General features: G+C 58.1%; 1 protein-coding gene across 2 annotated transcripts in view; it reads right to left on the bottom strand.

Annotated features, from left to right (window-relative positions):
- Positions 1-21618, bottom strand: part of LRP1 (LDL receptor related protein 1) — a 79452-nt gene that overhangs the window by 23286 nt on the left and 34548 nt on the right. Inside the window, exons 16-43 of one of the 2 annotated variants that reach the window (XM_032874527.1) lie at positions 21062-21202; positions 20821-20946; positions 19974-20090; positions 19536-19616; positions 18852-18902; positions 17750-17917; positions 14689-14871; positions 14061-14261; positions 12643-12888; positions 12233-12430; positions 10787-10991; positions 10441-10605; positions 9560-9804; positions 9197-9328; positions 8669-8896; positions 8255-8429; positions 8076-8170; positions 7734-7883; positions 7482-7622; positions 7024-7158; positions 5007-5138; positions 4616-4750; positions 4283-4412; positions 4015-4141; positions 3460-3611; positions 3244-3368; positions 2581-2958; positions 1095-1284 (exon numbers count right to left, since the gene is read on the bottom strand). In XM_032874527.1, coding sequence (XP_032730418.1) covers positions 1095-1284; positions 2581-2958; positions 3244-3368; positions 3460-3611; positions 4015-4141; positions 4283-4412; positions 4616-4750; positions 5007-5138; positions 7024-7158; positions 7482-7622; positions 7734-7883; positions 8076-8170; positions 8255-8429; positions 8669-8896; positions 9197-9328; positions 9560-9804; positions 10441-10605; positions 10787-10991; positions 12233-12430; positions 12643-12888; positions 14061-14261; positions 14689-14871; positions 17750-17917; positions 18852-18902; positions 19536-19616; positions 19974-20090; positions 20821-20946; positions 21062-21202 — 4552 coding nt within the window. The remainder of the gene's footprint in view (positions 1-1094; positions 1285-2580; positions 2959-3243; positions 3369-3459; positions 3612-4014; positions 4142-4282; positions 4413-4615; positions 4751-5006; positions 5139-7023; positions 7159-7481; positions 7623-7733; positions 7884-8075; positions 8171-8254; positions 8430-8668; positions 8897-9196; positions 9329-9559; positions 9805-10440; positions 10606-10786; positions 10992-12232; positions 12431-12642; positions 12889-14060; positions 14262-14688; positions 14872-17749; positions 17918-18851; positions 18903-19535; positions 19617-19973; positions 20091-20820; positions 20947-21061; positions 21203-21618) is intronic. The other variant, XM_032874528.1, reaches the window with a different exon arrangement.

Raw genomic sequence — 21618 nt, 5'->3', positions numbered from 1 at the left:
GCTAGGGTGAGGCAGACCAGGGAGAGGGTCCTTGTGCTGGTCTGCAGGGCCAGGAGGCCAGGCTGGGGCTGGATTTGAGTGACATCAGGATAAGGAATCTAGGTTCTGTACACTCACTGTTTCTAAGTAGCTACTTTTGGGTTTTGTTTGTCCCTTCGTTTCCTAGCAAAGCTTTGGGAAAATATTCCAAGTGTTGCCAAGTTCCGGGGAAAACAGTTTTGCTTTCATGTGGGTCAGGATTTCTAAGGTGAGCGCGTGGCTCAGCAGCAGCCCACACACTGGAAATTGTGGGGGCGGGGGGGTGGTGTTGCTGGCCCTGCAGGGGAGCACAGCGGGTGGAGACCAGGGGCGTGCAGCACCCCCAGGGCTATTTCCTCCCAAATTTTCCATTTGTGCTCTGGCCTCCCTTGCAACCTGAGCCCAGCCTCCTGGGCCATCCTCAGGCCTGCCCTGCACATGGGAGCCCCTCGACTGGGCATGGGGGAGGCCCCCACAGTCCTTCCTGCCCAGAGCACTCCCTCCTCTGGCTGTCACATAAAGCACTACCCTGTGTCCAGGCTGCCCTTCCCTGGCCTGCTGACGTCTAGGCCCAGTGCCAAAGCACGGCCTCTGGGATGACTCCTGGTCATTACATACAGTCCTGTACTTGTCTCAGCCTTTCCCACCACTGTGATTTCTCTCCTTCGGGCTAGGTGGTTTGAATGGGCCCAGATGAAGGCTTCCATACAGCAAGTGTTCAGTGAAAAATCTTTGCCTGAAGCTTGGAGAGCCAGGAACACAGAGGACCTACTATGTGCCTCGACCATGGCTCTCTGATGAATGAATCAATTCATCACTGAGCCAGAACTGTCCTTCAGAGTCCCCCGGTCCTCCCCCTGGTTCAGGCACCTGAAATATTATTGTCATCTTACAGACGAGGAAACTAAAGCTCAGAGAGCTCCTACAGCTGGCCCAAGGTCACAAAGCAAGGAAGTAGCTGATCTCAGGGGATAGCCAGCCCCTCCTGCTGCTGCACCCCCCACCCAGGGCTGCCTGGGGGAGTTTCTACCACCCTGTGGCCTGTCCCTTTCCACTCCCTGTACCCAGCAGCTCACTTCTGGCACTCGTCCAGCACAAAGGCCCGTGGGTGGTCGTCTCCAGACATGGTAATGACTGTCTCACGCTCGAAGGCCCCTGGGCGGGTCTGATCGACTGTGTGGCGGGTGATGGTGGATGTTGTGTAACTTGTCCAGTAAAGGGTGTCCCAGCCACGATGATAGGCCAGGCCTTCCACGGAGCCCACATCTGCAAAGGGAGAGGAGTAGTTGTGGGTCAGGATGGGGCCAGAGAGCAGAGCCAAAGGGGGGGTGGCCCATAGCACCCAGTCCTCTGGCATATGTGGAGCTGTCAGGGGATGTGTGGGAGCACAGCCCTTGGCACCCCCAACCCCTCCTGTCCTTCCCTATTTTCTACACAAATGGTCCATGGTCCATCTCCCAACCCATCTTCCCATCTTCCCCACAGCCGAGTAGAAATGCTTTATGGATTTTGGTAAATCACATCCAACTTGGGCTGTCCTGGAAGCTTCCAAATGAATAAGACCCAAACCAGATTGTTTGTAAACATCCTAAACTCCGGTTAAAGAATTAAGTGCACAATGAGTCGTGGAACCATAGCTTAAGAGAAAAAGACTTGGGCTTTTGTGGCTTCTAGCTGTATGACGCCGTGCTTGCCAGAAGGCTGCATTATGAGAAGTACTGTAGCTTAAACAACAGGCCAAAGGCAGGGGACAGTTCTTGCCAGTCTCTCCTGGTCAAGCTATGGTTGCAGGGTATCTGGCTTAGCTCTGGACACATTTTTAGACAGGCGTGTTCTGCATGGAGCAGAATGTGTCCAAAGGAGGTTCAAAGGACAGATGCTTGTTTACCACTGCTGGATACCAGGACCTCATTCAGTGTTGGGTAGGTCTTTGTGGACAGGATGAATGAAAGAATGAGCAAAGGAGTGAGTCAAGGGACCAGGGCTTATCCAGTCCAGGGAAGAGGAAACTGTAGCACAACGAAATAACTTTGCTCTTTGCAAAGAGCCGAAAGGCTGTTCTAGGACACTGTGTCTAGCCCCTAGCACTCTCTGTGGAGCGTGTACACATGTCCTGTGCTGAAATAAGCTGTCACTCTTGCCCTTCAGGTGACCCTGCCTCCCTACACACGTGAGACACCTGAGGCTTGGACAGCAGAGGGAACTTGCCCAAGTGCCTGAAACCCCGTGGCTGGGGTTGAACCAGCCTCTCTGCAGCCTGTGCCGTGAGTCCCGGCCACACAGAGTAGAGCTTTGTGGCTCCTGGGGGCAAACTAGGGCTGGAGGGGGAAGGAAGAAGAGTCAACTCTGACTTCAAATGAGGAGAAACTTTCAAATAACTATAACGGGTGCAGTGTGATTCGCTGGCGAATTGTCAGAGACGCGGTCACAGCTGGGATTGGGATCCAGGGCACAGGGGGTTGGCTGAGGGTGGAGGGCTCCTCTCCCCAGAGGCAGGGCCGGTCCTGCCCCACAGCCCCCCACCCTCCCCTCCCGGGGGGGAAGATCGGGGTATGGGCTCACTCTCCACGATGGTGGTCCTCCAGGAGCCATCGTCATTGATCTGCTGGATGTTCCCAAAGTGGATGTCGCTGAAGAAGATACGATTGGGGGTGCCCGGGGAGGTGCCTGCTCGGTAGTCGAAGGCCAGCGCGATGACATTCTTCATGTGTTCAGGATCCTCGAAGGGCTGGACGGGCGCGTTGAGGTTGCGCTCGTCGGACAGGTGGATGCTCTTGAGGATGGTGCGTTCAGAGTACAGCAGGTAGCCGGCGTACTCGCGGCACGACGCCCCATCTTCAGCCAGCATCCCGTGCGCGCAGGCACAGGCCCGCCGCCCGCCCCCCCGGTACAGGCACAGCTGCTGGCACCCACCATTAGCCACTGCGCACACGTTGGTGCCTGTGGGGAAAGGGGAAGGAGATGGCTGCAGAGGGTGGCCTCGGACATCTCTGCCACCGTGGGAACCCTGGCGGGGCCACCACTCTGCCTCAGCACAGACAAGCCTCCGGGCCTGCACACACAGCACCTGGATCAGTCCCAGAGCTCCCCAGCCTCTCCTCCCCTCTCTCGGCTCTCTGGAGCTGCTGGAACGTGTCCCTGTTCCCTCTCACTGCAGGGGAGTCACTCCCAGGCCAGGGGCCCCGCCGTGAGCCTCTCCTGCCTGGCCCAGGGCCCCAGCCTCACCTTTCTGCCGGTCCCGGTTGAAGACTTTGATGTCTTTGAGCTGGACGCCGATGCCTGTTCTCAGGGCCACGGAGTCTGTAGCATTGTCCTTACTCCCACGTTTGATGGAGCCATTGGCATGAGTCCTGGGGGAAGGGAAGGGCTAGGCCGTGAGCAGGGCGTTGACAGAGGGCGGGAACAGACCTCGGAGGAGAAGATCAGGGTAGAAGCCCTCACCTGTCACTCCAGTAGATGAAATCCTCAAACACGGACACGGAAAACATGTCCATGTTGTTGCTGGACAGAACCACCTCACGGTTCTCACCCGTCTCCAGGTCAATCCGCTCAATCTTGTCTGTCCGGGCATCACACCAGTAGAGCTTCCCATCCTACAAGCCAGAGGCACCCACCTCACCTCTAATGCCCAGTGCTCCTCATCTGCCCCAGGGTCCTGGACCACAGGATGGGTCCCACTCACTCCTGCCTCCCGTGTCTTTCTCCTGCTTCTTCCATATCCTTCCCGCCCTCTCACCTGCCAGTCTGACAAGCTCTAGGCATGCCTTCCATCCTCACTTCTGAGTGACGGCCCCCTACTCCTCTGGGGTGGCAGGAGTCCCATTCCGGAGCTGGGCCAGAAGACCCCATGACTACCCTGGGTCCACATCTTCCCACCAGATGGGGCCTCATCACAGGGAGAATCAATAGGGAGCAAAGCATAGGGTAAGGGGAGCCTCCCCCAGAGCACAGGGTCTGGATAGCCCATGGGCTCCAGGGCCCAGCCTGCACCCAAACCTCATAGTCCACTGAGATGCCGTTGGGCCAGCTGATGCTGACGTTAACCAGCACGACCCGCTCAGTACCATCTAGCCGAGACCGCTCAATACGTGGGTACTGGCCCCACTCAGTCCAGAACAGATACCTGTGGGGTGGAGGAGGGAGAAGTTGGGGGTCAGTCCCCAGACCACCGAGAAGAGAAGGTCTCGTCAATGTGGGCTGTGGGGAGTGACCAGGCCAGACCCGAGCCAGGGCTGGGACCTGGAAAGCCTGTCCAGCTTCTCACCCCTTCTCTGGGTGAACAGTGATGGCCCGGGGTTTATCCAGACCCTGGGAGATGACCACATAGCGGAAAGAGCCATTGAGCCGGGCGACCTCAATGACATCGAAGCCCTGGTCGGTCCAGTAGATGTTGCCTGAGGAGAGAGTGGGTGGAGAGGAGGGGGAATGGGTGGGAGCACTTGTACTTGGTCCCTTTTGAGCCTCTAGATCCCTGCTGCTCCCCCATCTGTTCCAGCCTACTCCTCCTCAGACTTCTCCTGAGATCCCACATCTCCCCTGCCAGGCCTCTACCTCACCTGGAGGCCCCCAGCCCACCGAGGACCCTCTCACGGCTCACCTGCGATCCAGTCCACGGCAATGCCCTCCACGCGGCCAATGCCGTTGGTCACCACATCCTCACGCCATGTCTGGTCTCGCTTAGCCCGGCTGATGGTGCTTAGGCCCATGTCTACCCAGTAAATGGTGTCGTTTTCTGGAGGTAGAGGAGCCAACATGGGGATATCCCACAAGACAGGGGAAAGGTTGGAGGGTGCGCAGAATCAAATGGTAGTCAAGATGGAGGTCAGTGCTGGGCTGGGGGCAGGAAGCTTGGAAGGGAAGACAGAGTAGGGTGGGGGTTGCTGTGTTGTCTCCCCCTCCAGCTGTGGTTGGGCAGCCTCTCACTGGGCTCCCAGAGCACACCACCCCCAAGGTAATGTCCCACTCCCTCCTGCCACCAAATCACTCACCAGCATGGAAGTCGATGCCGACAGCCAGGGATGTCCCCGACACTGGGACCAGGGCATCTGACTTGTCGTTGGGATCCAGGGGGATTCCGCGGATTCCCTCATGCACAGAGTACAGGAGAAAGGAACCCACACCTGAAACACAAGGACACTCAGGCCCGGGCCTCAGTGACACCCCTTTAAGCTTGGGGTCTGTCACTCTCAAACCTATTATTGTTCTCTGCTTCTTTTTGATATCTTCTCACAGCTATCACTCCTCCCCATTCAACACACAGATACACACACTTTACTTAGCCTGAAGCCTGCAGCTTGGGCTGGGAATGCAGGGAATAGGAAAGGAGAGCACCTCTGGTGAAGCGCCTGCAAGACTGCTAGTTCCCACTAGATGGCAGAAGAGACCTGGATTTCTCTCTCCCAAAGGGGGCCCTTTAACCCCTCTTCACTAAATACAACCCTGCAACCTCAAGGGCTGTTGGGGAGAACCTGGGGAGGTTCAGACAAAGCAATGGAGCGAGATGACTCCTCAGTGAAGACTTCCATCTTAGGTTCCTATTTGTCCTCCTCAGTCTGGCCTGTGTCACCTACACCCTCTCTCAAACACCTAAAACTCAACATTCCTAACTTCTCACTCCTGAACTGGTTTCATTCTGTTTTCCCATTTCTTCTTCTTCTTCTTCTTCTTTTTTTTAATTTTTAAAAACTATTTATTCATTTGAGAGCGAGAGTGAGTGAGAGAGAGAGAGAGAGAGAGTGGGCGCAAGCACAAGTCGGGGGAGGGGCGGGAAAGGGAGAAGCAGACTCCCTGCCAAGCAGGGAGCCTGATGCGGGACTCAATCCCAGGACTCCAGGACCATGACCTGAGCTGAAGGCAGACACTTAACAGACTGAGCTACCCAGGCCCCTCTCTGCTTTCCCATTTCTTACGAGGTGCCACCATCAACATGAGCCAGAACGCTCCACTGCCTTTATCCCTTGATACAGTGTGACCCCAGATCAATCCCCCAGCAGGCTCTGGTTTCTCAGGCTCCATGAAAAAAAAAAAGGACTCATGGTCAAAGGAGTTTGGGGCAACCCCAAACACTAGAGTCTTCTCTTGAGAAAAATTCTCAGTGCAGATGAGCATATTCAAGACTCTGAGAAGTTCTGCAGCAAAAAACACTTAAACTTTGTTCAACCCAGTGCTTCTTTCTGTAACATCTACCCACATCAAAGAGGAAGGTTCCCAGAGCGCACTTTGGGAAGTGCTGTCCTGGGGCAAATTCATAAATCAGTCAGCAAGTTCTTGTGAAATGTTTGAGTCTCACCCCTTCTCTTCAACCCAGCTGCTAAGCCCCATCTCTTAACATGGGGCTCACGCTAATAGCCTCCTAACTGGTCTAACTGCCTGGGTTTGGTTTCTCCCTCCCCCACCGGCCGGCTCTCTGCCGTCAGGTTAATCTGCCCCAAACACCACCTTCTAGGCACTCCTTGCTGAGAACACACCAGAGGCCTGCCCTACCCCACAGTCAATCATCTATGATCCCCCCATACTCTGCCCACCCATGGGCTTGGTGCCTTGAGGGCCCTTGCACATTTCCTCCTCTTGCTCTGGACCCTGTGCCTCACTTGTCCTTCCTCCTTTGAGCCATGCACTCAAATCCTCCTTGCCCTGTAGAACTCGGCTCACAGCACACCTCTTCCATGAGGCCAGCCCCGGCACTGCCTGCTGACATCTCTTTCTCCAAAACCCTCCTGCAGGGCCCGGAGAGCACCTCACCATCCTGTTTCCCCTCCGGGTTAGCCCCATCTCTGGTTAAGACTGCGGCATGGGAACAGGACTGGGACTTCTACCCCCGGGTTTCCCCAGCAGCTCCCAGCATGGTGGGGGCTTACCAAGCATCTCACCCAGGAGGCACTTAGTAATACGAGATCCATGCAGTCCCGTCCCCAGGGTGAGAGGGGGCAGGTGGGGGCCAGGGGGCAGGAGGGGTCAGAAGGGGTCAGGGCTTCGGGGGGTCCCTGGGCGGCGTTGGGCACGGACCTTCGCAGGCCTGCTGGCCGCTCCGGAGGCTGTAGCCGGCGGTGCACATGCAGGAGCGGGTGGACTCGGACGTGGGCAGGCAGAGCTGGGAGCAGTCCCCGTTGTTGACGCTGCAGGGGTTGGTGCCCTCGTGGTCTGGGGTGGGTGGGAGGCACAGAGAAAGAAAGGGATGAGGTGGCCCTCCTCGGGACCTCACGGTCAGGCTTGCAGTGCCCAGGGACAGGATGGGCACTGCCTTCACCCTGGACCTTGCGGGGGTCACCACCCAACCCATGCCCGGTCTTTTGTTCTCGCAGGCCCCCAGCTCTTGCAACCGGTGTGGCTGTTAGCACGTACGACACCTTCGTGAGAATGAGAAAGAGGAGCCCCTCTGGGTGCAGAGTGGAGTCGAGCCCGTGCTCATCCCCGTTCACCTCCCTGCCCAGGCAGCCCCTCTGCAGCCCGGCCGCCGGCCTCACCCAGCTGGATGCTCTCGTCGTACACCTTCATGTGCATCACCAGAGTGGTGCTATTCCGCAGGACCACGGGCTCTGAGCCGTCCGCCTTGTTGCATGTGCCCATCTTCTCTGACACCTGATCCGCCCACCAGAGCTTGTCCCCTGGGGAGGCAGGAGGGGATGAGATCCCGGGAAGGGCCCCACCCCCCACCCCCAGCCCGGACGGGCCCAGCCTCTCTGCTCCTGTCCCTGCCCCAAGCCAGCAGCCCTCACCCATGATGGCCAGGGCTGTGGCCTTTCCCAGCTGGCTCCGCATGGCATCGATGACCTCCAGTCCGCTCCCATCGAGGTTGCAGCGGCTGATGGTGTGGTTGCCAGAGCTGATCCAGTAGAGTTTGCTTTCAGGGAAGTCGATAGCCAGGCCTGGAAGAGGTGGGTGTCACTGCCAGGGAGCGTGGCTCCTGGGCAGGGGGCTGAGGGATATATGGTCTTGAGGGAGGATGGTGAGGACACACACTAAGCTAGGAGTTTGGCAGACAGAGGGGCAATCGATGGACCCCGAGGATCTCCTGAGGAATTAGGGCAAGCCGCAGTTCTGGAAAGGCAAGCTCGTACCCACAGGGCCCTTCTGGCCACTGAAGAGCAGGGTCCGGTTGCTGCCGTCCATGTTGGCCATGCTGATGTTATCCCCATCGGTCCAGTAGAGCTTCCTGGGAAGGTGCGGGAAGATGAAGTCAGACCTCTTTGCTCCTGTCCCACACCCCACGAACCCCAACCCTGGGTCCCGGACTGACCCACGCAGCGGGTGGACCACCAGGCCGTGGGGCTGCTCCAGGCCCTGCACCACTGCGTTCTTGAAGGAGCCGTCCAGCCGGGCCACGTTGATCTGTTTCTTGTTAGTGTCATAGCTTGTCCAGAACAGGTTTCGGGACACCCAGTCCACAGCCAGCCCGTGGGCATTTGGCAAGTCTGGGGAGCACAGCAGGGACTTGGAGGTTGGGTATTTGTGGGGGCATAGGTCAGGAGGCTGGAGGAGGTGGGGCACTGGCCTGGTTTCGGTGGGGGGGGTGGATGGGGATCGGGAATCCAGGGTTGGAGCACTGAGAAGGAGGAAGATTTGGAAAAGGAATATTGGGACTGAGAACACCAGGAATGGGAGGGAGGGCCGGATGGGGGGGCACTGCGGGGGTCCAGGGCGAGGGCAGAACCTGCAGAGACGACGGTCTCCACGCCCGTGCCATTGATGAAGGCCCGTTTGATGGCCTGTGTCCTCACATCGGACCAGTAGACACGCTGCTCGCGGGCATCGTAGTCCAGCACGGTGACGTTGTCAATATCAGGGACCGTGAAGGAGATGATGTAGTTGTAGTAGGGGGCCTCTAGGTCTACCCCCCGGATCTCCATCTGACGTGCGTACAGCAGGAACTTCTTAAACTCTGTGGGGCACGGGGTGGGTCACTGAGGGCAGTCCCCTCCCTTCATGCTTTCCGCCCACCCACATGAGGGTCCCTCCTTCTTCTGGTTCCTTCCATTCACAGCTGGCCATTAGCTATCAGGAAGTGATAGCATGGGCGTCAACTCCCTGCCTGAGTTCCTGCATCTTCTTCCAGTGGCTTGTCTCTGCGGCCTCTCCCGACTGGGACGGTCTACCCTCACTTACAGTGGTGAGCCTGGGGTCCCGACACCTTCCCCTTGGGCTTCAGTTTACCCGTGGCCTTGAGGGAGCGGCCTCCTACCATAGCAGGTGGTGTTGTCCTTGTGGAGCTTCATGAGGTGGGGGCAGGCGCAGGAGACCGTCCGGTTGTAGTTGATGAGACACAGGTGGGAGCAGGGGCCCCGGCCCCCATTGGCCTCACAAGGATTGGGAGCTGGGGCAGGGGAAGAGGAGAAGTGAGGGCATCCTGTGATCTGCCAGCACCTACCTGGCCCTTCTCACCCGGACCAACCCCTCTTCACCCGCTCTCCCCCTCCCCATTTCAGCATCGCCAGAACCTCCTCCATCAGCAGGCTGGCCTGTCCCACCATCTCAGCACAGCCCCTCATGCTTTCACGGCACCCTCTTTCCTGGAGGGCTTCTGCCGAGGCTGCCAGCCCCTTACCCATGGGCTGCCGGGAGGGGTGGTACACCTGCAGATCAAAGGGCTGCGTGTTGGTCCTCTGCACCACGGTGACATTATGGCCGGTCCACTTGTTGGCCTTAGCCAGCGTGTTTGTCCGCCAGTCCGTCCAGTACACCTCCCCCCCATACAGCGTCACTGCAAACGGGTGCGACAGGAACTCGTGTCCCCGAAGCACCTCCATGTGGCCGGAGCCGTCGTAACGGGCTGAGTAAATGGCATCTGACCTGAGAGCGTGGTCGGGGCAGAGTGAGGATGCTGGCGGGGGCCAGGCCCTGGCCCCCTGGCCCCCGCCCCCCACAGCCCTCACACACTGGAGCAGTTCTTCCTCCCAAGCCTTGTCGGCTGGGAAAGGCCAACATGACAATGTGGAGTGAGAACCAGAGTGGTTTGACCTCTAGGACCCCGGCTCTTGGGTCCCAAATCCCATGCGCTGGATCTCTTGGCTCCCTTCTCCACAGGGCCACAGTGAGCACACACGGGGCTTGCGGGAGGTTGGAAAAAGGCACCCCCTCTGAGCAGACCAATTAGAAGGTGCCCCTTCCCCTGGGCAGATAAAGCCCACTGGCAGGGGACAGAGATCCGTGAATGAGGATGAGAGGTTGCATTTCCGCCTTGCCCACACCTGGGCCAGGCCCCCAGTGCAGACCTGTTTCCAGCCTCTTCTTCCCACACCTCCTCCCCCAGCCCGGCCTCACCCGTCATCTCAGTCCCCCCACTGGGCCCAGCCCTTGGCCGCCCCAGTTCGGGTTCCAGCTGCCCAGGCCTTTTCACTACCAAGTCCTGAGGCTCCCAACCCCACCCTGTCCCTGGAGGGGAGGGGAGAGATGGGAGCCTCTGGCGTCGCGGTGGGGGGTGCTGACCTGGCGTCGATCCAGAGGATGCGCTTCTCCAGGTAGTCCACGGTGAGCCCGTTGGGCCAGCCCCCTGAGCCCGTCTCCCGGTGGATGGTGCGGCGCCCAGCCCCACTCATGGAGGCAGCCTCGATGCGCGGCAGGCTGGCATCCCAGTCCGTCCAAAACAGGATCCTGGGGAAGGGGGAGGGGGTCGGGGTACCAAGGTCAAGGGCCTGGTGTGGGGCTATTATAGGATCTTTGGTAAAGGGCAGAGGGGGTAAATAGCCTTTGAAGAGACAGGTGTCCCCGACCCGGCTGAATGAGGCTTCAGAGGGGACCATGGGGCCAGAACAGGGCTGGGCAGGGTCCTCACCCATCTCGTGGATCTAGCGCGATTGCCCTCGGGTGCTCAATGTCACCAGCCAGGAGGGTGGTCCGAAGGGTCCCGTCTAGCTTGGCCACCTCAATCTGGTCCAGGTTACTCTCTACCCAGTAGATATTGCCTGCAATCCAGTCTACAGCCAGACCCTCGGGGGTGGCCAGGCCGTACTGAATCACCACCTCGAAGCTGGTCAGGGCTGGTGAAGAGAAGGTCATGAGTGTGAAATCACAGTAGACTAGGAAGCCTAGATAACTCACCCTCAGCCTTGACACCTCGGCCAATATGTCTGACAAACCCCGGCAACACCTGGGGTTCACAGACACCCCCACTCACCTCACCCAGACCCCTCCACCCCACCAGGAAGTCAAATAGGAGAGAAGAGGCCTAGTTTCCAGAAGCCTGAAGAAGGGAAAGTCACACCTTTCCTCTGCTGGCAGCTCTCTGAAGGGCTAACCCCTGGAAAGAGGTCAGAGTAGAGGGTGGAGGCTTTGGCGGGGGGGGAGGTGGGCAAACACAGAGTCAATATAAGAACTTTCTAGAAGTCACTTCACAAACTATCTTGAAGATTTTTCCACAGGGGAAAAAAATATATATACACACACACACATATATGTATGTATACATGTATGTATGTATGTATGTATGTATACATATATATATATTTTTAAACTGTTGCATAGTGTAAATATTATCACAATCTGCTTAGCCGTACCCCTGCTGATGAACATTTAGAATGGCTCCACGTTTTTTTCTATCACAAACAATACAAACTCCTCTAGTAAAATGTGCTTTCAAGTTTTTGCTAGATGTTGCCTCTTAGGGGCCCCTCCTTGACCACCCAGTTTAGAATGTCAATCCCCGTTCTCCCTACCTGCCCCCCACCTCCTTTCTTTATACCCACAGCACTATCCCCTTCTGCTATATTCCATGTTGTACTCATTTGTTTTGCTCATATCTGATGTTTCCCTGGTGTGTAAGCTCCACGAGGGCAGCCGTCTCGGCCTGCTCTGATCACTGCTGTCTCCCCAGGCCCCATGTGTACGCAGGTGCTCGGTACGTGTGTTACTAATGAGAGAAGTCTGTGATGGGTCAGGCCGCCTTTGGACAGAAGGGAGGATTCAGGTACCCCATCCCTAAATGGCTTTTTCCTTTTAAGCCTGCTGTTCGAGGATTTGGGGAGCTCCAGGCCATTCCAAAGAAAGGCTGATCATTTTGTTAATTATCAGGCTGCTGGTTCTGCTGACGATAATTACGGGGCGTCAGGAACTGAGACCCACAGCAAAATCTAACCCAATTAATGAGAGTGTGGGGGATGGGGGAGCTAGGCCTTGGCTTCGGGACGGCCTGGATCTGGGTCTGCAGCTCTGAGTCCCCAGGTGCCCCTTCTGTGTGTGGGCCACCCGCCACAGTCCTGGGTCAGCAGAAGGGGGCGGTCACCTCCATTGTCCAGCAGCTTCCCACGGTAGATCTTGTCCTCCACCACATCAGTCCAGTAGAGGGCGCTCTGGCTGAGGTGGAAGTCCAGGGCGATGGTGTTGCGCAGGCCAGGCACCAGAACGCTGTAGTCCCCTTTGTGAAGGTCGATGCGCCGGATCTCGTGGCGGTTGGAGAAGATTATGAATGGCTTGAAGGGGTCTGGGGAGGGGTGGAATACAGGGGTCAGCGTAGGGCTTGCTGCCTCAGAGCCACCCTGTCCCGGAGCAGGCAGGGTCCCTGCTGGCCCCGGGCCTGGTCACGGGTGGAAACCGCAGCCTTTGGCATCCGGCAGCTCAAACCCAGCCAACAGCGGCTCAGGGGCCTGCCCTAGCCTGCCCAGCCTTCCCCACCACCTTTCACCCGCATGTCACCTAGGCTGCGGCAGCTCTCGCCATCGGGCTCCAGCACCCAGCCCTCATAGCAGGAGCACTTGACGCTGAACTTGTTCTGGTCGCACTTCTGGCTGCACTTGAGGTGCTTGGCACAGTAGCTCTGGATCTGGCAGGTGTGGTTGTCGGGCCCCAGCTCCATGCCCAGCGGGCACGAGCACACGATGCCTTCGCCAGGTGCCACCGAGCAGTTGTGGCTGCAGCCTCCGTTATTCAGAGAGCACTGGTCTGCAGGGTGGTCATCAGGGGACAGGACCGGGGTCAGGGTCAGGAGCTGGGACGAGGCAGGACCATGGCCTGACCGGGCCCTATGTCCTGGGTGGTCCAGAAAGAACCCTGGCTCCCTGCCCATGGCATCCTTCTTTTCCATTTCTGGCCAAGTCTCTGCCCCACCACTTGCCAGGCTCCCTCAGGACCAGGGTTAAGACCCCAGCAGCCAGCACGAGGACCAGGAGGAGTGGGGACATCACAGCAGCATGGGGTCTCCGTTTCCCTGTCCCTTCTTGAGCCCATGGCGGGGGGGCGGGTTGCAGCTTTTCGCCTCTCTTGGAGGGCTGCCCTTTCCTCAGTCTCCCCTGCCTTGGGCGTGACTGAGGTGGGGTGTGGTAGGGAACGTCCTGCCGGGTTCTCTGACACACCCTGAGATCCGCCAGCCCTGACTGATGACCCCGTCAGCAGTTCTCCGGGCCAGTCCCAGCCTGCCTCCTCTCCCACTCCTCTCCCCCAGGAACAGATGCCCTGCCTGCCCGGAGGAGACAGGCGCCTCTGCTCCACTCCTCATTCTCTCGTCACACCAAGTGGTCCTCCCTGACCCCTATTTATTCTGACCCTTGAATGCACAGACTCCTCGCCCCCCCCGCCTTCTCACTGTGTAAGATCTAAGCATCATCTTTGGGAACCCAGTTAAATCCCTGCCTCCTCTGGGAAGGCTGTCCTGACCATATCAACACGCAACCCTGGTGTCTTCATTTTTAAAGGCAGCTCTGTGCTGTTCCACCATCTGGGTGTGGGGGAGGAGATGCGCCTGCAGGAAGGGGTTGCACTAGGCACTCTCCACAACAGTTTAGGAGCCATGTGACTTTGGACCAGTTATTTAACCCCTCCACCTCAGTTTTCTCATCTGTAAGATGGAGACAATAGTTCCACTGGAGGGATTAATATGCTATAATAGTGTGGTGTGCTCGGCTCAGCCTCTTGCCCAGCTGAGTCTGAACTCAACAAAGGCTGTTGGTAACTGCTCTGGGGATGTCCTGCCCAGCAGCCTGAGCTGCTTCTTCCCACTCAGAGACCTCTCCCCACAGAGCTTGTCCTGCTCCACCGGCGCTGGCCCCGACCCAGGCTCCTTCCCCAACCGCCCTCCCCACTCCTATTGTGGGGCCTCTCCTAGGCCTGGGCCTCACCGCACAGATCTCCCTCATCCGAGCCATCTCCACAGTCATCGTTGCCATCACACAGCTTGTCGAGGGGCAGGCAGACTGAGGTGTTGTTGGCACAGGGGTGTGAGGGTGGCCTGCAGGCCAGGGACTCACAGTTCTCTTCATCCGAGTTATCTTCACAATCACTGTCGCCATCACACACCCATGCTTTGCTGATGCATCGAGCTGAGGGATGGATATAATGTGGGGGCCAGGCCTAGTACGAGGGCTCTCCATGCCTTTCTTCCCAGACCCAGTGGGCTTCTCTAATAGGGCCGTGATTGTAATGCCTTGGGGTCCACTAGGAACCTTGAGGCCTTCTCTGTCAGATTCACATGGGCAACAGAGAAAGCAAGAGTCTGCAAGAGTTGTGCTGAAGCTCAACTTTGACGGTGATGGTTTTGGTTCCCAGGGCCCTTAGCGCAGGCCCTGGACCCCCCACTGCTTCCCCCAGGCATCACCCACAAGCTTCTGTGCCGCCCTTTGCCTCCCAGTGTCCCCCCACCCCCCGCCACCAGCATAGCGCTATCTCCCTTGCCACTCCCCTGCTCTCAGTATGGTCTCCCCTGTCCCAATCACCCTAGTCCAAGCTCCTGCCCATCCTTCTTTTTACCAGAATCTTTGCAGCCAAACTTGACATTGGGGTCACAGACGTGGGTCACTCCCTCGCAGCTCTTTTCATCGCTGGAGTCCATGCAATCAGTGTCCCCATCACAGCGCCACCGTAGGGGGATGCACAGACTATCCAGCCGGCACTGGAACTCATCATTGTGGCAGCCACCAGGAGGCCTCGTGGCTGCAGGGGGCAGAGGGGGGTTATGGGGGGTAGGGGCTCTAGGTCAGCCATTCTCATGTCTGCCTTCCCAACCCCCCTCCTGTTCTCCCCAGTCTAGAGCTATGAGCTGAGGCAGGGATGGAGAGTTCTCTGAGCCTGGCTGACACTTCTTAGAAGCCAACTTGGAGGCAGGAAGGTCACACCTCCCAGGACCCCAGCAATTGGCTAGTCAAGAATCTCTCTATTTTACACACCAGTGGTCTATTGGTTAAGCAATTTGCTAGGCCACAGCTCAAAGACCCGCCACCTTCACCTAGCCTCTGTTTTACCCAGGAAGGCCATAAACACTTATCAAGCACCTCTGGTGTGCCAGGCACTGTTCCTGGTGACAGTGTGAGCAAGACCAAGTATCTACCCTCACGGAGCTGACGTTCTAGTGGGGAGCGATCAAAGCCATGGAGATGAAGCTGTGTCAATGGCACTGGGTAAGATGGCCAAGGAAGGCTTCTGAGTGGGAGAAGTCTGAACAGAGGCCTGAATGACATGAGCCATGAGCATCCCGCGAGGTGCAGCCCAGGCAGAGGGAACAGCTGGTGCAAAGTCGCGGAGACAGGACCAGGCGGGCGTATTAGTAAAATGCCCAAGGTGTATTTGAGGTTGTCTGGCTGCAGGAAAAGAGCAGCAGGAACACAGGTCAGCGAGGTGGTGGGAGCCCTGCAGGCCGCAGAGTGAGGCTGGGCCTCCATGCAAGCATGTGGGGGGCCGGTGCAGGCTGCAGGGCAGGGCCGGGCTGTGGTGTGACTCAGGGGTGGCAGGCGCACTCCAGCTGCTGGGTCGAGGCCTGACTCAGGAGGTTGGGAAGCTGTGGGAGCGGCACCCAGAGGCCCCCGCCGCTGATGGGGCAGGAGCCCCACACAGGAGCCCCACACAGGAGCCCCACCTCGCTCTCACACTGCTGCCCGCTCCTCCGTGTTGTTCGGCCGCCAATCCCGTCAATGCTCTCATCTCAATGCCTGCCTCTTGGCAACGGCCTCCGAGCTGAGCTTCCTTCCTCGGGGGGGCCCTAAACCTCTTTCTAATTGGATCCCCTTCTAGGACTGTCCTCTGAAAGCACCTCCTCCATCTTATCACCTTCCAGCTTCAAAGTCCTTCAGGGGTCCCAGTGCCTGACTTTCCCTTGCTGATGCCATCTGTCCCCTCTGGGCACAGCTTCATTCCCAGCTGACCCCTCTGGCCTGAGCGGCCCCAACAGGCAGAGACGGAAGTGCCCAGTTTCACTCTCTAAATCTTGCTACCGTGTTCTCCACCCCTACCCACCTTCCATCTGAGGACCCTCCCTCTTGTCCATTTGGCCACTGTCCAAGCCCTCTCATTTCACGGAGCAGGAAGCCAAGGCTCAGAGGAAATGACTTGTCCAAGTTCACCCAGCTTGTAGGTGAGGGGCAGAGTGCTTTCTCTGCCACACTGCAGGCCTCTGGGGACACCCTTCTCAGAATCCCAAGGCACTCTTACTTCTGAGATGGCCTTTGAGACTCAGTGGCTGTTTCCTGGGCCTCAGGTGACCCTCCCTGCCCTCCACCTCAGTCCTGGGCCCCTGGTGGGAGCTTGTGCAACCATGCTGCTCTCGATGTATGTGCCTTCACTCTATAGGGCACAGGTTGGAAGCCGGAAGTCCAGGGCCCAGATAAGGCCCACAGGAAGATTTTGGCCTACAGCATTTTTCAAACTTTTAAAGTCCATTGCCAGTTGTTATGGGTTGATTTGTGTTCCCTAAAAAGATACCGATGTCCTAACTCTTGGTGTGCGAATGTGATCTTCTTTGGAAAGAGGTCTTTGCAAACGATCGAGTTAAGATGAAGTCACTGGGGTAGGCCTTAATCCAATATGACTGTGTCCTTACAGAAAGAGGAAATCCGGACACAGAGACAAGCATACGCACCATGCAAGGATGAAGGCAGAGATTGGGGTGAAGCCCATATAAGCCAAGGAATCCCAAAGATGGCCTGCAAACACCACAAGCTGGAGAGATTCTCCCTCACGGCCCTCAGAAGGAACCAACCCCACCAACATTGTGGACTTGGGTTTCTAATTTCTAGAACTGACACGATGAATGTCTGCTGTTTAAGCCGCTCAATCTGTGGTACTCTGGTGTGGCAGACACAGGAAGCTAATACACCAGTGTTTGGAAATGGGCAGGTTTCACACAGAACTCTGCCTGTCTGACTTCTCTTAAAGCCTGGACTGCCCTGGGTCTGCAGTCTTCCATGGAAACAACGGGCCAGAGCCAAGAAACAAACCTTTCTTCAGAGGGTCTGTGCCTTCCAGAACACTCGGTCCCCACTGCCCCCTAACTGGGCCCTGGAGGCTTTGGCACGAAGAACCCTCACGGAGCCAGTGCCTCTCTCTTTTGGTCCCCACTGTGCTCATTCACCCTCACCCACCACCCCGCCCAGCACGGCTGTGTTCAAGCTCCCAGCTTGCAAGCACAGGCTGTATGCTGAATGCTTTTTGTGCACGATCTCAGCGAACCCCCACATCAGCACCGTGATGTGGGTGCTATTATTATCCCCACTTTGCAGATGACACTCACAGAGGCCCACAGGGATGAAGCAACTTGCTCAAGGCCACCCAGATAGTAAGTGGCCGAGCTGGAGCTCAAACCCAAGGCCACCCAGCTGCAAATCCCGTCATCTTAACAGCATGTGACGAGGGTTTGTCGACAATCTCCCTCCCGCCCTGATGCCGGGCAGCTCCTGAGGATAAGAGCCGGGTCTGGGTTATCTCTGGTTCCCAGATGGCTGCGGCGCACAAAGTGGGGGGGTGGAGGGGGACGGAGGGATGGCTGAGTGTGACTGGCACGGGACGGCTGCGCCGCACCTGCCAGCCCCCAGGCTCTCACCCTGGTTGGTGCAGTTGGCGTGGGTCTCGTCGCTGTAGTCCCCGCAGTCATTGTCCCCGTCGCAGGTCCAGTGCTCGGGGATGCAGCGCCCGCTGTTACACTTGAACTGTGTGCTGGAGCAGGAGTGGCTGCAGCCAGCCTCGTCACTGTTGTCCCCACAGTCATTGTCTGGGGGGAGGCAAGAATGGCAGAAGCAAGGATCAGGTCAGCCCGCTGCCTCCTCTGTGACCCCAGCTTGGGGCCCCCACACCCACCGCCCCGTTCCCACCTCCCCATGCCCCCACTGAAAAAATAACAAACAGAAAAGACACAGAAACTGCATAGACTGCAGCATGCACCATGGCCCACGTGGGGGGTGGGAAGAAGTGGAGGGGGGGGCACGACAGCCCTTCCTGGAGTCTCAGAAGACGGTGGGTGGGGGACTGGACACATTCCTTTCCCTTTCTCCTTTCGGCAGGGTGTGGGAACAGGGGTCCCCTTGCTTTCTTTGGGGGAAAGGCAGAGGCTTCTCTGGTTTGGGAAGGAGTAAGGTGGGTGGAGAGTAGATAAGGTGCCCTGCTCGGGAGGGAGGGGACTAATCAGTCCCCCCCCGCCCCCACCCCCCATCCTGAGCTTGGGCACTGGTGGAGGCCAGGCTCGGGGCACCCTGCTCACGAGTGGGGGGGTACTGCCTGCAGCTGGGGAGGGTTGGGGGCCACTTCTGGAAGGCGTCTGAGGGTGACTGAATGAATGTCCTGCTTTTGAGGCCCGGTGGGTGGGGACTACAGGACTTCCCTCCACGTTTTCAGGACACTTGGAAGGACCAGGTATGGCTTTCCCCCATGGGGTGTGTCCCTGCCTCTTTTCCAACTGGGTTTGTTTGTCTATCCTGCCCTCTGTGTCTTGCTCTTCTTGTCCCCACCTCTGTCACCTCCTCTCCTCTGCCCTCTCTGCTTCTTGCCCTTCTGCTGTCTTTCTCTCTCTGTTACCTCCTCTCTCCCTATCTCTTTCCCTTCGTGTCCTAGTTGGTCTCTGGAGAGCGGAGCTGCTGGGGGTTCCTGAGAGGCAGCCCGAGGCCAGCCAGGGCCCTGGGGTGATGGTGCATGTGCTTCTATGCACTGACCGGCAGGCTCAGGACAGGTCTTTTCGTCAGAGCCGTCCCCACAATCCTTCTCTGAAACACAGAAACCGCCAGGGCAACCATTGGCACACGAGACACAGCACAGATGAGGGGCAACGTGGCGTTGGCCCCATACATCCTCTCACAATCAGCCAGGGCTAGAGCCACTGGTACAACACGTCACAACACACAGACGCCACCAAAGCCACGACACGGCACACACATGACGATCCACTGGCCCCCGTGGCTCAGGACTGACATCACGTGGTCCGTGGCTGACCGCCAGTTGGGCTCCCGAGCCTGAAGCCAGAGCCTGGAGGGTGCAGCAAGGACCCCAGGAGCTGGGGTTTGCAGGGAGAAGGGAACGGGGCACTGGGCTCCCCTTGCTCTGCCCCTCCAGCCTTTCTCGCTCATTTCTCCCCAGCCCCCAATCCTCTACCAGAGAATGGGCCGCTCAGGCCCTGGGTGCTAATGGGCAACCAGGAGGGTCTCCCCTCGGTCTATACTGGTTTCCCCCATGGGATTTCTGGCGTGGACTCACCACTCCCAGCCAACCCAGTGGGGCTTTAGTGAACTGGGAGAAGACCCCAGCTTGATTCTAAGACCCCTTTGTCTCCCACCCAGGACCTGGCTGCAGCTTCTAGCTTTCCTAGGAACCAGGGCAGGTTAAGGGAGGCGAGCTCTTACCATTGTCACATCGCCAATTGATGTTGATGCATCTGCCATTGTTGCAGGTAAACTGAGTCAGGGGGAAGCAGGTGGGGTAGGCTGTCAGGGAAAAGAAACAGCCTAGTCAGCGGTGGGAAGCGGCAGGGGCTCAGCCTAAAGGCCTGCTCGTTCATCCCCATCCTTTTGAGCTTCCCTTTTTCAAGCTTCTAGTTACCAACCACTTGCCCTGTGCTGAGTGCTTTTCATGCATGATTTCACTGAATCCCCATGTCAGCACAGTGATTATCCCCGTTCTGCAGACAAAACTCACAAAGGCCATGGAGATGCAGTAACTTGCTCATGGCCCCCCAGGGACTAAGGATTAGGGGCCCTCCAGCACCCACCCCTGCCCCCAGGCACATTCTCCTGGGCTCCCCCTTCCCTGTGCCAGCCTCGCTTCCCTGCTGCTCCTCTTACCACATGAGGCGGACTCATCGGAGCGGTCCCCACAGTCATCATCCAGATCACACGTCCAGGAGATGGGGATGCAGCGGCCACTGGCGCAGGAGAACTGGTTGGGTGGGCAGGTGCGAGCTAGAGACAGGGTGGGCGCAATTGTTCATAGTCCTGTCCTCCTCTCCATTTCCTCTTCTTTCCTACCATCCTCTGCCTATCAGGAAGTCTTCCCAAGAGTCTCAAAACCATTTCTCTTAGAGAAGCTCAAAACCATCTGTGCGTGGGGCGCCTGGGTGGCTGGGTCGTTAAGTGTCCGAGTCTTGGTTGTGGCTCAGGTCATGATCGCAGGGTCATGGGATCGAGCCCCAGGCTGGGCTCTGTGCTGAGCATGGAGTCGGCTTGGGATTCTCTCCTTCCCTTGCCCTCTCCCTCTGCCCCTCCACCCATTCACACATGCTCTTTCTCTCTCTCAAACAAATAAATTAAATAAAAACTTAACCCAGCCATGTGGTCTGACACCCCATCTGCTTCACCCCATTTCTCGTCTCTGGTGTCCTCCGAGAAGATCCACCCTCCTTGATCCTGTCTCCAATCTGAAGCCATGCTCTGTTCCCCACAAGCTCAGTCCTCAGAGCCAACAGAGCCAACCCCATTCTTCTGGGCACGGGAAGGCACTCCTCTCCTCCTGCTCGCAGCCCCGCCCCTCAGCCCTAACAATCTGCACTCCTCTCCTGGCTGAGGTCTCCCTGTCTCCCCGCCCCCGCCCCCCCCCCCCCCCCCCCCCCCCCCCCCCCCCCCCGCCGCCCCTGCCCCCACCTCCCCTTCCCTGCCTGAAGGGCGCCCCGTGCGGTCCACCCCGACCCCACACCTGAGCAAGTGGCGTTGGACTCGTCTTCACTGTTCCCACAGTCGTTGTCCCCGTCGCAGAGCCAGCGGTTGGGAATGCACCGGTTGTTCTCACACTTGAAGCGGTCGGAGGGGCAGGTGTGCTGATCTGGGCAGGGAAGAGGCCCGGGCTCCGTGAGTGGGCGGGGCCCAGCTCGCCCCACCACGGCCCTGCCATACCCCGACCCTGCCGCGAGGGCATCGGGGATGGGGCGAGGACTCACGGCAGAGGGCTGGGGCCTCATCGCTGTTGTCCAGGCAGTCGTTGTCCCCGTCGCACTTCCACCGCTCCTGGATGCAGCGGCTGTTGGCGCAGGCGAACTCACCCGGCTGGCACTGGGGTGGGGGCACGTAGGATGGGTTCGCTGTGGGCACCACAGGGGTGTGGGGGGAGAGTCAGACCCAGCTCCTGGGACAGGTGCTCCCCTATCTGCACTACTCTCGTCTGCTGTCGCGTTTTAAAATAATATCCCCAGAGTCATTTTCCCTCGGGTGTCATTCTTCACGACCAAATAATCTGGATGGAAACCGCAGCTCTTTCTCAAGCCACAGGGGTGACGTTTACTTGAACACTTCCAGTACTTCCGGACCTGAAACCACCTGCTTCCAAGACAGCCTGGAGCCCCCAGCCCCTCCCCACTACTTTTGTCCCTCCTGAGAAGACCACTCCTCACCTGCTTCCTCCACAAACTGCCTCCTAGAAGTCACCTCTGGGACCCCGAGGTCCCCATCCTGGTCCCTGGGCTTTTTCCTTCACAGAGGCACTGCCCCCACTGGCAGT

Source organism: Lontra canadensis, unplaced genomic scaffold (assembly GCF_010015895.1).
Source record: "Lontra canadensis isolate GAN:19392208 unplaced genomic scaffold, GSC_riverotter_1.0 scaffold53, whole genome shotgun sequence".
NCBI lineage: Eukaryota > Metazoa > Chordata > Mammalia > Carnivora > Mustelidae > Lontra > Lontra canadensis.
This window is presented reverse-complemented; position numbering and strand designations above follow the sequence as displayed.